The 11,648-nt window shown below is 33.5% G+C and overlaps 5 protein-coding genes across 5 annotated transcripts; all 5 read left to right on the forward strand.

Annotated features, from left to right (window-relative positions):
- Positions 1-440: 440 nt before the first annotated feature.
- On the forward strand, positions 441-1,358 carry LOC132753734 (uncharacterized). The gene has a single exon (XM_060744241.1). It carries the CDS (start codon positions 441-443, stop codon positions 1,356-1,358), a length of 918 nt encoding a protein of 305 aa, XP_060600224.1.
- A 494-nt stretch (positions 1,359-1,852) lies between these two features.
- On the forward strand, positions 1,853-2,893 carry LOC132753735 (uncharacterized). The gene has a single exon (XM_060744243.1). It carries the CDS (start codon positions 1,853-1,855, stop codon positions 2,891-2,893), a length of 1,041 nt encoding a protein of 346 aa, XP_060600226.1.
- A 100-nt stretch (positions 2,894-2,993) lies between these two features.
- Positions 2,994-3,872, forward strand: LOC132753736 (uncharacterized). Its single transcript, XM_060744244.1, has one exon. The coding sequence runs from the start codon at positions 2,994-2,996 to the stop codon at positions 3,870-3,872; it is 879 nt and encodes a 292-aa protein (XP_060600227.1).
- Positions 3,873-3,920: 48 nt separating this feature from the next.
- Positions 3,921-5,060, forward strand: LOC132753737 (uncharacterized). The gene has a single exon (XM_060744245.1). The coding sequence runs from the start codon at positions 3,921-3,923 to the stop codon at positions 5,058-5,060; it is 1,140 nt and encodes a 379-aa protein (XP_060600228.1).
- A 278-nt stretch (positions 5,061-5,338) lies between these two features.
- On the forward strand, positions 5,339-6,073 carry LOC132753738 (uncharacterized). Its single transcript, XM_060744246.1, has one exon. The coding sequence runs from the start codon at positions 5,339-5,341 to the stop codon at positions 6,071-6,073; it is 735 nt and encodes a 244-aa protein (XP_060600229.1).
- Positions 6,074-11,648: the final 5,575 nt, after the last annotated feature.

Here is an 11,648-nt window from a genome sequence, read left to right on the forward strand (position 1 = left end):
TATTTCATGTATTTCCTGATTTTCATGTTACCGGTATTCGATATTTTCATGCTAATTTTTCCGCTTAAATATTTACTATAAAAGGTGTTCACTTTTTCGATTGTTTGGGACTGATTTGAGATTTACTATGCTGTGATGTATAAAAATTAATGCCATTGTGAACTTAAAGTTAAAAAGTATTTGGAATTATAATAAATAAAGGAAAATAAAAGGTTTGAATATTACAGTTGTTTTCAAGTTATTTATTCAACATTAAACATCCGATGTAATGGGGATAAAAGTTAAAATAGTTTAAAGGTTTAAAAGTTGTTATTATATCTTCACTACATTGATTGGCGCCGGAACCCGGGAGCAACAATTATTCTCATAAAAAAGCAGTGTTTAAGGTTTTGTGTATTGATTACTTAAAGTGAAATTAGTGTGCTGACAATTCATCCAGTATGTCGGGACTTCAATACATGAAAGGTGTGCGAACAAGATTTTACAACAAACTGTTGAAAGAGATACAAAACGTAAAAGAAATTTTGAATACTGATTTGAGTGATTTATTTGATGTTGATGAATATAAACAACTACGTCAGCGTGTGCTGGAAGCTAAGCTTAGTATCAACTTATATAACGACAAGCTTATGATGCAGTCCGAGAAATTATCTCAAGCAATCGATGACTCCGATATAATAGAAGAGGCTAGCACTTTATATCATAAGCTACAGATTTTTGAGGACACTTTGCAAGAAAGTAAGGAAACAGAACATAACAAGATAGAAAAAAAGGAGCGTGCTTTATCTTTAGCTGTAGTTACAGAAGAAATGAAGACAATGTTTGAAGCTCAAATGGAATTACAGAGAGTTTTAGTTGAAAGCAAACGAGTAAAGAAAGACACGGTAAAATTACCTAAGATTGACATACCATCTTTCAATGGAAACAAGTTATACTGGATCGAATTCTGGGATTCTTTTGAAAATTCTGTGCATAAAAATGATAGTCTCTCAGATGTTGATACATTCAATTATTTGAAGAGCAAGCTTACGGGAGATTCTAGAAATGCAATAATAGGTCTTACCTTATCAAATACGAATTATTCAGTCGCTATTGAGATATTGCATAAAAGATTCGGAAATAGGCAGGAGACAATAGATTCACACTACAAAGCATTGATGGATATGAATCCTGCAAGAAATTCCTTGGAGAATTTAAGACAGTTCATTGATAAGGTCGAGAAACACCTTCGATGTCTTGAAGTTTTGAGCCAAGATACAAACCAAGACATCTTTGTATCAATGATAAGAAGAAAATTACCAAATGACGGCCTTCTTCAAATTGAGATAATGAAAGGAGCTGGAAAAAGTGGTCAGTGAGTAACTTACGTGACTTATTTCGTCAATACATCGTGGCAAAAGAAAAAGCTGAAAACGCAGATATTGTGAAACCAAAGCATTGGAGCAAAGATTCTGCTATATAAAATTCGAATTCGACAAATGTTTCGAGAAGATTTAACAGACCTGAAAAGCAAGGAGTTTCTTCATCGAGTGTTTTAGTCACTAGTGAAAAGTCAAAGAATTCAAACATATTGAAATGTAGATACTGTGACCAGAAACACTGGAGCGATGAATGTCCAAATTACACGACTATAAACGAAAGAAAAAGACGAATTAAAGGGAGCTGCTATAGATGTCTCAAAGAAAGACACATCTCAAGTCAGTGTAAATCGTCGAAAGGCTGAGTATATTGTGGTGAATTTAACACCCACCATAGGAGCTTATGTGGAAGGAAATTCAGAAGGGAGACACCTAAAGAGAGTGTTTACCTTTCAAAAGAAGTAAAGAGCCTTGAAAGCAATGAAGCTGAAAATATGTCTGGTGAAATAGGACTCCTGTCTTGTGATGAATCAGTTGTGATGCAAACTGCGAAATGTAGTATTGAGAATCCTGAAAGTGGAGCATCTGATGAAGTCAGATTAATTCTAGATTCAGGCTCCCAAAGGACTTACATAACTGAAGATTTGGCGCATCGACTAAGACTCAAGGTTGATAAGGAGCAACATATTCAGTTAGTGACATTTGGTAGTAAAAAAGAAAAGGTTATAAAGACTAAAAGTACTAAGCTAAAAGTAAAATTGAATAATGGCACTGATATGACTTTAGTGGCAAATATTGTACCAACATTGACTGGAACAATAACGCGTAAACAAGTAAAGCTCAATTTACCAAGGAGGTTTAAAGAAATTACACAAAACTTGATCCTGGCGGATTCAATTCCAAACAAGAATGAACCTGTTACGTTAGAACTTTTAATAGGAAACGATTATTATTTGGATATAATTCAACCGGAAAAAATCGAAATACAACCAGGATTTTACTTGTTATCATCAAAGCTTGGATGGATATTGTCTGGTAGAATGAAATCAAATGATGAAGCTGTTAAAACACCTGAAGCAAGTATGTTGATCCTTACATATGGAGAAAATGCCACTGAAACAAACGTGCTCACATGTGTTGATAGAGTTCTTCCCACAAAACCAAACTTGGGAGACTTTTGGAGTATTGAGAGTATAGGTATCACAGATAGAATCGATCAATCTGAAGATGAAACTGCAATGGAACGTTTTAGGGAGACACTTCAGTTTAATAATGGTAGATACCAAGTAACATGGCCTTGGCGAGAAGAGTTCCCAGATTTACCAGAAAATCGTGGTTTGGCAAAAGGTAGGCTAAGATCCCTTGTTAGTAGACTAGAGAAACAACCAGAGATAATGAAACGTTATGATGACATCATTAAAGATCAGCTTGAAAAGGGGATAATAAAAAAGACGGAAAAAGATGTTAGTGATGGATTAAAACACTATATTCCTCACCACGTAGTGATAACTCCAGAGAAAAGCACTACAAAATGAGAATTGTATACGACGCATCTGCAAAAACACGAAGACTATAAAAGTCTCAACGAATGCTTATATAGGCCCTGTGCTGTTACATAACCTGTGCGGCATAATCATGAGATTCAGATTACACAATATTGGCATTGTAGCGGATATAGAAAAGGCATTTCTCCATGTGGAGTTACAGAAACCTGAAAGGGATGTTACCCGCTTTTTATGGTTAAAGGATTGTGAAAAGCCTATGGTTAATGAAAATTGCATACAAGAATATAGGTTTTGTCGGGTTCCCTTTGGAATTATTTCCAGTCCATTTTTACTTGGAGCTACTATTGAAAGTCATTTGGACAAATACAATTCAAAATTGGCAAATCAGTTAAAAGAAGATATTTACATGGACAATGTGATAACAAGAGTACAAACGAAATTTGAAGCAGTTGAATTGTATAAAAGAGCGAAATCAATTTTCGGTGAAATGAATATGAACCTACGCGAGTGGATGACTAACAATAAGGAGCTTCGCATGACAATTCAGGAAGAAGATAGATCAAATGGTAATGCTGTTAAAGTGTTGGGCCATTGGTGGAATGTAAAGGATGATACTCTATCATTAAAAGGGGAAAAGTCAATTAAGGAAGAGGTCAAAATTACAAAAAGAAACTTTTTGAAACAGATTGCATCAGTGTATGATCCGTTAGGAATGTGTTCTCCTGTAACATTGCTTGGTAAATTATTGCTCCAACGAGTTTGGTGCAAAGGTTATGAATGGGATGATTTGTTAGATAAAGAAGATTCAGATGACTGGCTGGAAATCAGGCGTGACTTAGAGCATGAAAATGTAAGAATACAAAGAAATCTTACCATAGCAGATGACATAGAAGGTGTAAAATATTCACTAGTTTGCTTCAGTGATGCCTCAAGTAAAGCATATTCAGCACTTATCTATCTGATACAACTTAAAGACAAAATGTTTAAGTGTGACTTGATGTTTTCTTAATGTAGACTTGCACCAGTTAAAGTAATTACAATTCATAGACTTGAATTAATGGCAGTACTTATAGGAGTCAGATGCTTGAAGTTCGTAGAAAAACAAATACAGCTGCCATTGGAACATCTTATTTTGTTAACTGATTCTCAGTGTGTTCTCCAATGGTTGTCGTTAGAAAAGTCACTCCCTGTATTCATAAAGAATCGTGTCAAAGAAATAAACAGCTATAGTGATATTACATGTAGCTTTGTAAAATCTACAGACAATATAGCGGATGTAGCAAGTCGCGGGAGTACCTTGGTGGATTTATGTAAAAATCAAATATATTGGCATGGCTCCAAGATGCTACAAAAGATTGTGATAGGCTTACAAGAAAAGTCGCTATGTTATATTTCTGAAGAAGATTATGAATTCAATGAAAGGAAAAATGAGTGTCAAAGGGAAGATATTCAAACACTGTTCGATGTAGAAATTAGTGATGAGCCGAAAGAAGACGCAAACATATCTGAATCTGATTATTTAACGGAAGACTGTCTATTAACTGAAAACAACAAAGAAGAAAAAACGCCGTTTGGAATAGATGTTAACAAGTTTTCATCTATATCAAAATTAATAAGAGTTACAGCATGGTGCAATCGATTTATTCGAAATGCGGGAAGTCGCTCAAATAGAAGTCATACTCTTTCCATTGATGAAATCAACGAAGCGGAACAGTTATTGTTAAAACAGATTCAAAGAAACCATTTTGCTGATGTTTTTCAATCTATACAAGATGAAAGACCCAATAATTTGGTAAAACAGTTGGATTTGTTTGTTGATGAATCAGAAATGATAAGATGTGGCGGACGACTACAACACGCTAATCTTTGCGAAGCTGCTAGAAGACCAATATTACTTCCAAGAAAAGACAAGTTCACAATTCTTTTGATTGAAAGGATGTATAATAAAATATTACACAGCGGTGTGTCGCAGACTTTAAGTGAGACAAGACAAAGATTTTGGATTCCAAGAGGAAGAGCAACGATTCGTTCGGTGTTAAAATCGTGCCGAGTCTGTAGACGAGTTGAAGGTGGTCCTTATAAATTGCCATCTATGGCTCCCTTGCCGAGAGAACGTGTCACAGAAACTACTCCATTTTCTTCTGTAGGCTTAGATTATCTCGGACCGCTTTATATAAAGGAAAATAATGAAATTTAAAAGGTTTGGATTTGCATTTTCACTTTTCTAGTTATTCGTGCTATACATTTGGAAATTGTACAAGATATGACAGCTAATTCCTTTCTTTTGTGTCTAAGAAGATTCGTAGCAGTAAGAGGAACACCAAAGGAAATAATCAGCGACAATGCCAAACAATTCAAATTGTCTAATCAAACTATTAGATTGATATAGGCGAAAACATTGCAAGAAGCAGATGTACAAAATTACGCATCCACTGAGGGTATAAAAGGACCTTCATAGTAGAACTGGCGCCCTGGATGGGAGGTGTATATGAAAGATTAGTTGGAATTGTAAAGCGTGCATTGAGGAAAGCTCTAGGAAAGAAATTGTTATTGATGGATCAAATAAGCACTGTCGTTAAAGAGATAGAAGCTGTAGTCAACAGGAGACCTCTAGTGTATGTTGGCGAAGACATAAAGTCATCAATAACTTTAACACCAGGTCATTTTCTCTGCTTAAATCCGAAAACTGGAATACCAAATCTTGATTATGATTACAGCGATCCAGAATTTAAACCATATGAAAGTTCTGCCGAGAGGTTATTACAACTATGGAAAAAAGGAGAACGACTCCTGAATAAATTTGTGATCTTATGGCGAGATGAATATTTGCTTAGTTTACGAGAGAGATCACAGAACAAAATTAAATCTGTAAAAGTGCAATCATCCGAATCACCGAACTTAGGAGATATAGTTATAATAAAAGATGATCTTCCACGGGGTCAGTGGAAACTAGCAAAAATAATAAATTTACGCACAAGTAGGGATGGACAAGTTCGGTCTGCTGAATTAGAAACCTCAATTGAACAAATTTTGAGACGGCCTCTTAATTTGCTTTACCCTATTGAAATGTCAGAGTCAAAAATTAGGGATCCAGATATTAAAAGAAATTCACACCAGCAAGAGACAGAAGCAAAGAATTGTCAATTAAAAACATTAAGGCCTATGCGTAAAGCTGCGGAGAAAGCTAGACAAATGTTCCAAAATATGTGATAATTCAACATCTTTTGGCGGAAGCGTCGCATATACGCGAAATAACTTTTAGTAATGTAAAAAAAAAAATAACATATGCTGCAAACATATTCAAAACATAAAAAATGTATAAAGATTGCTGTATATGTGAATGAATTTTATGCGTAAAAAGTATAAAAGCAACCACAATGACGTGTGAATATTTTTTTTTGGTCTACTCGTTAAAATTTTACATCTACGACCATATACAGACTTTATGTACATATTTTGAGAAACTGTTTATCATTTAACAGCCCCACATATATAGCAAAATCCGTTATCTAAACTATTGTAAACGGGAGCAAAGATATAGAGAAATAAATGGCGGGAAATTTGCACGGGTTTTGCGAGATTTTTGTGCGCTATAGCCACATGCTTAGTATTCATTGTTTGCTCAGTTTTCAATCGAGAAACACATTCTGTCTTGCTGAAAATGTATTTTTGTGACACTTGTCAAGCAATATTTACTTTGAAAAGGAATTTGACTCGTCATATTTCAGAAAAAAAATTGTATCATAATTATTGGCATTGTGCTATAGAAGGATGTGAAACAAAGTACACAAGGCGTTACAATCTTGTGAACCATCTGGAGAAAACGCATAGTTTATCAAGGGTACAGACACTTCAAACAGCGCTAAGGTGTAATTCTTCAATGCCCGATAAAGATGGTTACGTAGATATAAATGAAGATGATGATGCAATAGTAAAAATCATTGCTGAAATTGAAACTGCTGCTCAACCTAACAAAGAAATACAAAATAAAATCATCGACCAATTCGACTTAGACTTATTCCAAGAGCAGCAACCCCACACTGACAATCTTGATTTGGAAGTAATCTCTTCAGTAAGTGACAACACTCTAAGTATGGAATATCATGATGATAAGATGGAGGCTGTAAATGTAAATAATAATGCCGATAACAAGGAAGAAAGTTATTGCAGTGCTCCTGAAGATGGTGTTGGTGTTGGCAGTTGTGATTCTGATAAAAGGGATTCTTATGTTGATGACAGGGAATCCGATACTAGTGCTTATAATTATGATGATGATACAGATGGACTAAACAGTAGGCAAGAAAGTGACAATGAAGATATTTTGGATTATAATGATGATCTTGAAGACACTGAAAATGGAAGTACCGCTGATGCTGATGAAATATATGAGCATATGGATGAAATGTATGATGCTGATGATAAAGAATCTAATGATGTTATTATTTGTAGTGATGTTGATGACCAGGAGCTACATGACGGAACTGTGGAGTTACCATTTGATAGGATAACGGAAATCTTCGTATTAACATTTAAAAGAGACACAATCCTTGACAACAGTGGCAATATAATAGACCAATCAGGATCAGTGGAAACAGATTATTTCAAGTATACGAATATGTAAATATGTGAACAGATTGACATTATACCATTGTCATATTCCCAGGTGGGAGTGTCGCAAAGAGCGAGTTTATGAACTTTGTTATATTTTGTTATATTTTTACGAAAGGGAGCAGGCTGCTCCCAATGGAGTATATTAACAATTGATGGGAGAATATTATTAAATATTTTCATGTATTTCCTGATTTTCATGTTTTTCGATATTTTCATGCTAATTTTCCCGCTTAAATATTTACTATAAAAGGTGTTCACTTTTTCGATTGTTTGGGACTGATTTGAGATTTACTATGCTGTGATGTATAAAAATTAATGCCATTGTGAACTTAAAGTCAAAAGGTATTTGGAATTATAATAGATAAAGGAAAATAAAAGGTATGAATATTACAGTTGTTTTCAAGTTATTTATTCAACATTAAACATCCGATGTAATGGGGATAAAAGTTAAAATAGTTTAAAGGTTAAAAAGTTGTTATTATATCTTCACTACATTTTAAAATAAAAGGAACTCGGGAATAGTATATGTTATTGGAGACTTTAACAGTCGAACCTCAAATGAACCAGATTTTTTCATGAATGATAAATATATTGACCATAATATGCCATATATAAACAGAAATGATATTCCTCCCAGGTTTAACCGAGATAACGTGATTGATTCTCAAATTGACCTGTGTATATCCACAGGCTTCATAACAGCAAATGGTCGTCTGCTCTCGGATAAAAATATTGGGTCTTTCACTTACTGCTCTATTCAAGGGGAAAGCACTGTGGATTATTTTCTGGTATGTCTTGAGGATTTATCTACCTTGATTGACTTTTAAGTTATGCCGTTTAATGAATTTTCGGACCATACGCCCTTGTCTTTTGAATTAATTTATTTAAAATCCTTAATTACGCCGAATGGTCAATGTCCCAAAAAGCTTTCGTTATTTGATACTCTTGTCGGTTCTTAACTTTGGTTCACAAATATGGGGCAGATATCGAAGCTGTACATACAAAATCTTTAGGACGGGTTCTTTGTGTCATACAGCCAACCAATTTATGTGCACTATATGCTGAAGTTGGACGATTACCGATGGAATGTAATAGAAAAATAAATATGCTTAAGTATTGGGTACACATATTAAAACAAGATCAAAATTCGGTTATTAAACAAACATTTCTCTTGCTGAAAAACCTTACAAATAGAAATTATTTCTCTCAAAATTGGGCAACTCAAATTAAAATGATATTAAATAGTCACGGCTTCAGTTATATTTGGAATTGCCAGTTTGATAAAGAAATTCCGCTTGAAGAGATCAAGTTAAGAGTTATTGATACTTACACTGTGAAATAAATAATTCGAGTCGCTTACATTTTTATTCAATATATAAAAACGATTTTTTGTTGGAGAAATATTAATCCATCATTTTTGTGATGGCGGATGGAGAATTATACGATTCTGTATAATATACATCTTGATCAAATCAGTGTCACAAAAATAATTCTTCTGCACATATTCTTATTTTTTTTCTACATTGGGGTTTGGACGTTCAATTTGCAAATACAAAAGTATAATAGATGCCTATATTACCATGAATATATAACTTTAAATATTAACTATGTTTATATCGAATCAGTCGTCGTCATTTATTATTTTCTATCTGTGTATGTTTGTATCAAAGTTGCAATATATCTCTGTCTCTAAATATATATATGTCATCGTTGATTTGTGAGACTTGATAACAGAGAACAAACTCTATATGTGCGAATGTTGAGCTTGTTTCAATGTGTAGTGCAGTTTGTGACTGTATATAAAGCTGTTCTGAAAGCATCATTTTTGTGATGGTGGATGAGCAGTGGCTATGCTTTCATGACTGTTCTGCAAGGCGCTGTGCCGTAATTGGACTGGCATATATCGATGTGGTGGCATGTGTGTATATATTCTCTCATTTCTATAACAATTTATCTGCACACTTGTATCTTTATCTGATCCCACGTAGGGGAAGTATAACTGTATTGAATTTAATTATCTCCCTTTATATATTCTTTATCTGTCTAAATTCATTGTATCCTACTGATCTACTTGATCTTACAGGATCCAGTTAACTTTCGGAAATAGATATATAGTTCTCTGGTCCCAATCAGTGAAGAAGACAATAAAAATTCCGTCGTTGATTTGTGAGACATGATAACAGAGAACAAACTCTATATATGCGAATGTTGAGCTTGTTTCAATATGTAGTGCAGTTTGTGACTGTATATATTGCTGTTCTGAAACCATTATTTTTGTGATGGTGAATGAGCAGTGGCTATGCTTTCATGACTGTTCTGCTAGGCGCTGTGCCGTAATTGGACTGGCATATCGATGTGGTGGTATGTGTGTATATATTCTCTCATTTCTATAACAATTTATCTGCACACTTGTATCTTTATCTGATCCCACGTAGGGGAAAGTATAACTGTATTGAATTTAATTATCTCCCTTTATATATATATATATATATATATATATATATATATATATATATATATATATATATATATACAAAAAATGAAAACAAGTGCCGGAAAAAAGTCACATATAAATAAAACAAAAAACACAGTCCATGAGTTAACTTATTTAATTATTTGCCAACCGGTTTCTCTTATGATCATCAGGGCAAATTTGTATATATTCTCTCATTTCTATAACAATTTATCTGTACACTTGTATCTTTATCTGATCCCACGCAGGGGAAAGTATAACTGTATTGAATTTAATTATCTCCCTTTATATATATATATATATATATATATATATATATATATATATATATATATATATATATATATATATATATATATATATATATATATATATATACAAAAAATGAAAACAAGTGCCGGAAAAAAGTCACATATAAATAAAACAAAAACACAGTCCATGAGTTAACTTATTTAATTATTTGCCAACCGGTTTCTCTTATGATCATCAGGGCAAATATATATATACGCTTTCTATTTCACCAATGTGTCGTATTAAATTGACGATTACTGCTCAATAGTCGTAACGACAATCAATATTTTTAGCGTAAATGAATATACCACATAAATTTAAGAAACCATGCGAATCATTTTTAAGGTATAAATAGAGAAGTCTAATTTTAACAATAACAAAAAAAGTATGGTATAGAATAGAAATTCCATCATGCGAATGATAGATGAGGGGAGATAACAAAAATTGCTTTGTACGTAGATGTTGTTGCATTAACTTCCATTTAGTTAAGTGTTTAGTTATGCAGAGTGAATTTGAATATGATCTGATATGTATTTTATAGAAAAACTTTCAGATCGGCGGGAACTGGGGTCTCCGTCTACTCTATCGCGGACCAATGGCGGTCGAGAGACAGAAGTACCCCCGACTTCACGGTGAGTCCTATACAAAGGTGTCGGAGGCCACAGTTTCCACACGATCTTACAATATATAATTAGCGAAAGGCTGTATCATAGGCCCATAGAGGAAAAAAAGTTCTTCTGTATAATGTAGATAGAAATAACACATTTCTATATAGTGATAAATAGCATAAGATATTGAAATACGGAAGTGGAGTTGATTAGTACTTCTAAACCTAGACAACTTCTTCTGACCTTTCCTTTAGAAAAATCAAAGATCTGTGGTCTAGTTGAAATGCGGGATACTATAAATGTGTGCCACTAGGTCTCCCAAAACGAAACAGAGACTTTGCAGCACTTTTGATATTCGGAGGAAAGAAAGTTCTATTTTAATTATTACATAGTATTCAATGCCTTAAATTCTACTTAGTATACACATAACAAATTGACCTAATTTTAGACGTTCTTGTTTATTGTTAGTATTCATTAATTCAGATGTTTTGATTCTATTTGGTCTTCTAAAGTAATAAGGTTTTAAGAAGCGTTTACGCTCATTTTCAAAGATTTTGCATTCGAATAAGAAATGAAATTCGTCGCCTGATTTATTACATGACGTACATAGTATATCATTTAATTGAATTCTTGCCCAGTTTCCGATTTCTATCGGAAGATGGTGGTTTCGAGTACGAAATCGTATCAATGAATAAAGATTTGTTGACTTTGGCAAGGATAAAAATGATTCTCTCTCAAATTTACATTTAAAAAGTTTGCATATTGTTGCTAAAAACTATGTTACCTGTCTATTATTATGCTA

This window comes from Ruditapes philippinarum, unplaced genomic scaffold (genome assembly GCF_026571515.1).
Source record: "Ruditapes philippinarum isolate M1 unplaced genomic scaffold, ASM2657151v2 ctg18387_1_1_1_1, whole genome shotgun sequence".
Classification (NCBI taxonomy): domain Eukaryota; kingdom Metazoa; phylum Mollusca; class Bivalvia; order Venerida; family Veneridae; genus Ruditapes; species Ruditapes philippinarum.

Excerpts from the sequence above, each read along its gene's own strand:
- LOC132753734 (XM_060744241.1), top strand. The coding sequence starts at position 441 with ATGTCGGGACTTCAATACATGAAAGGTGTGCGAACAAGATTTTACAAC.
- LOC132753735 (XM_060744243.1), top strand. The coding sequence starts at position 1,853 with ATGTCTGGTGAAATAGGACTCCTGTCTTGTGATGAATCAGTTGTGATG.
- LOC132753736 (XM_060744244.1), top strand. The coding sequence starts at position 2,994 with ATGAGATTCAGATTACACAATATTGGCATTGTAGCGGATATAGAAAAG.
- LOC132753737 (XM_060744245.1), top strand. The coding sequence starts at position 3,921 with ATGGCAGTACTTATAGGAGTCAGATGCTTGAAGTTCGTAGAAAAACAA.
- LOC132753738 (XM_060744246.1), top strand. The coding sequence starts at position 5,339 with ATGGGAGGTGTATATGAAAGATTAGTTGGAATTGTAAAGCGTGCATTG.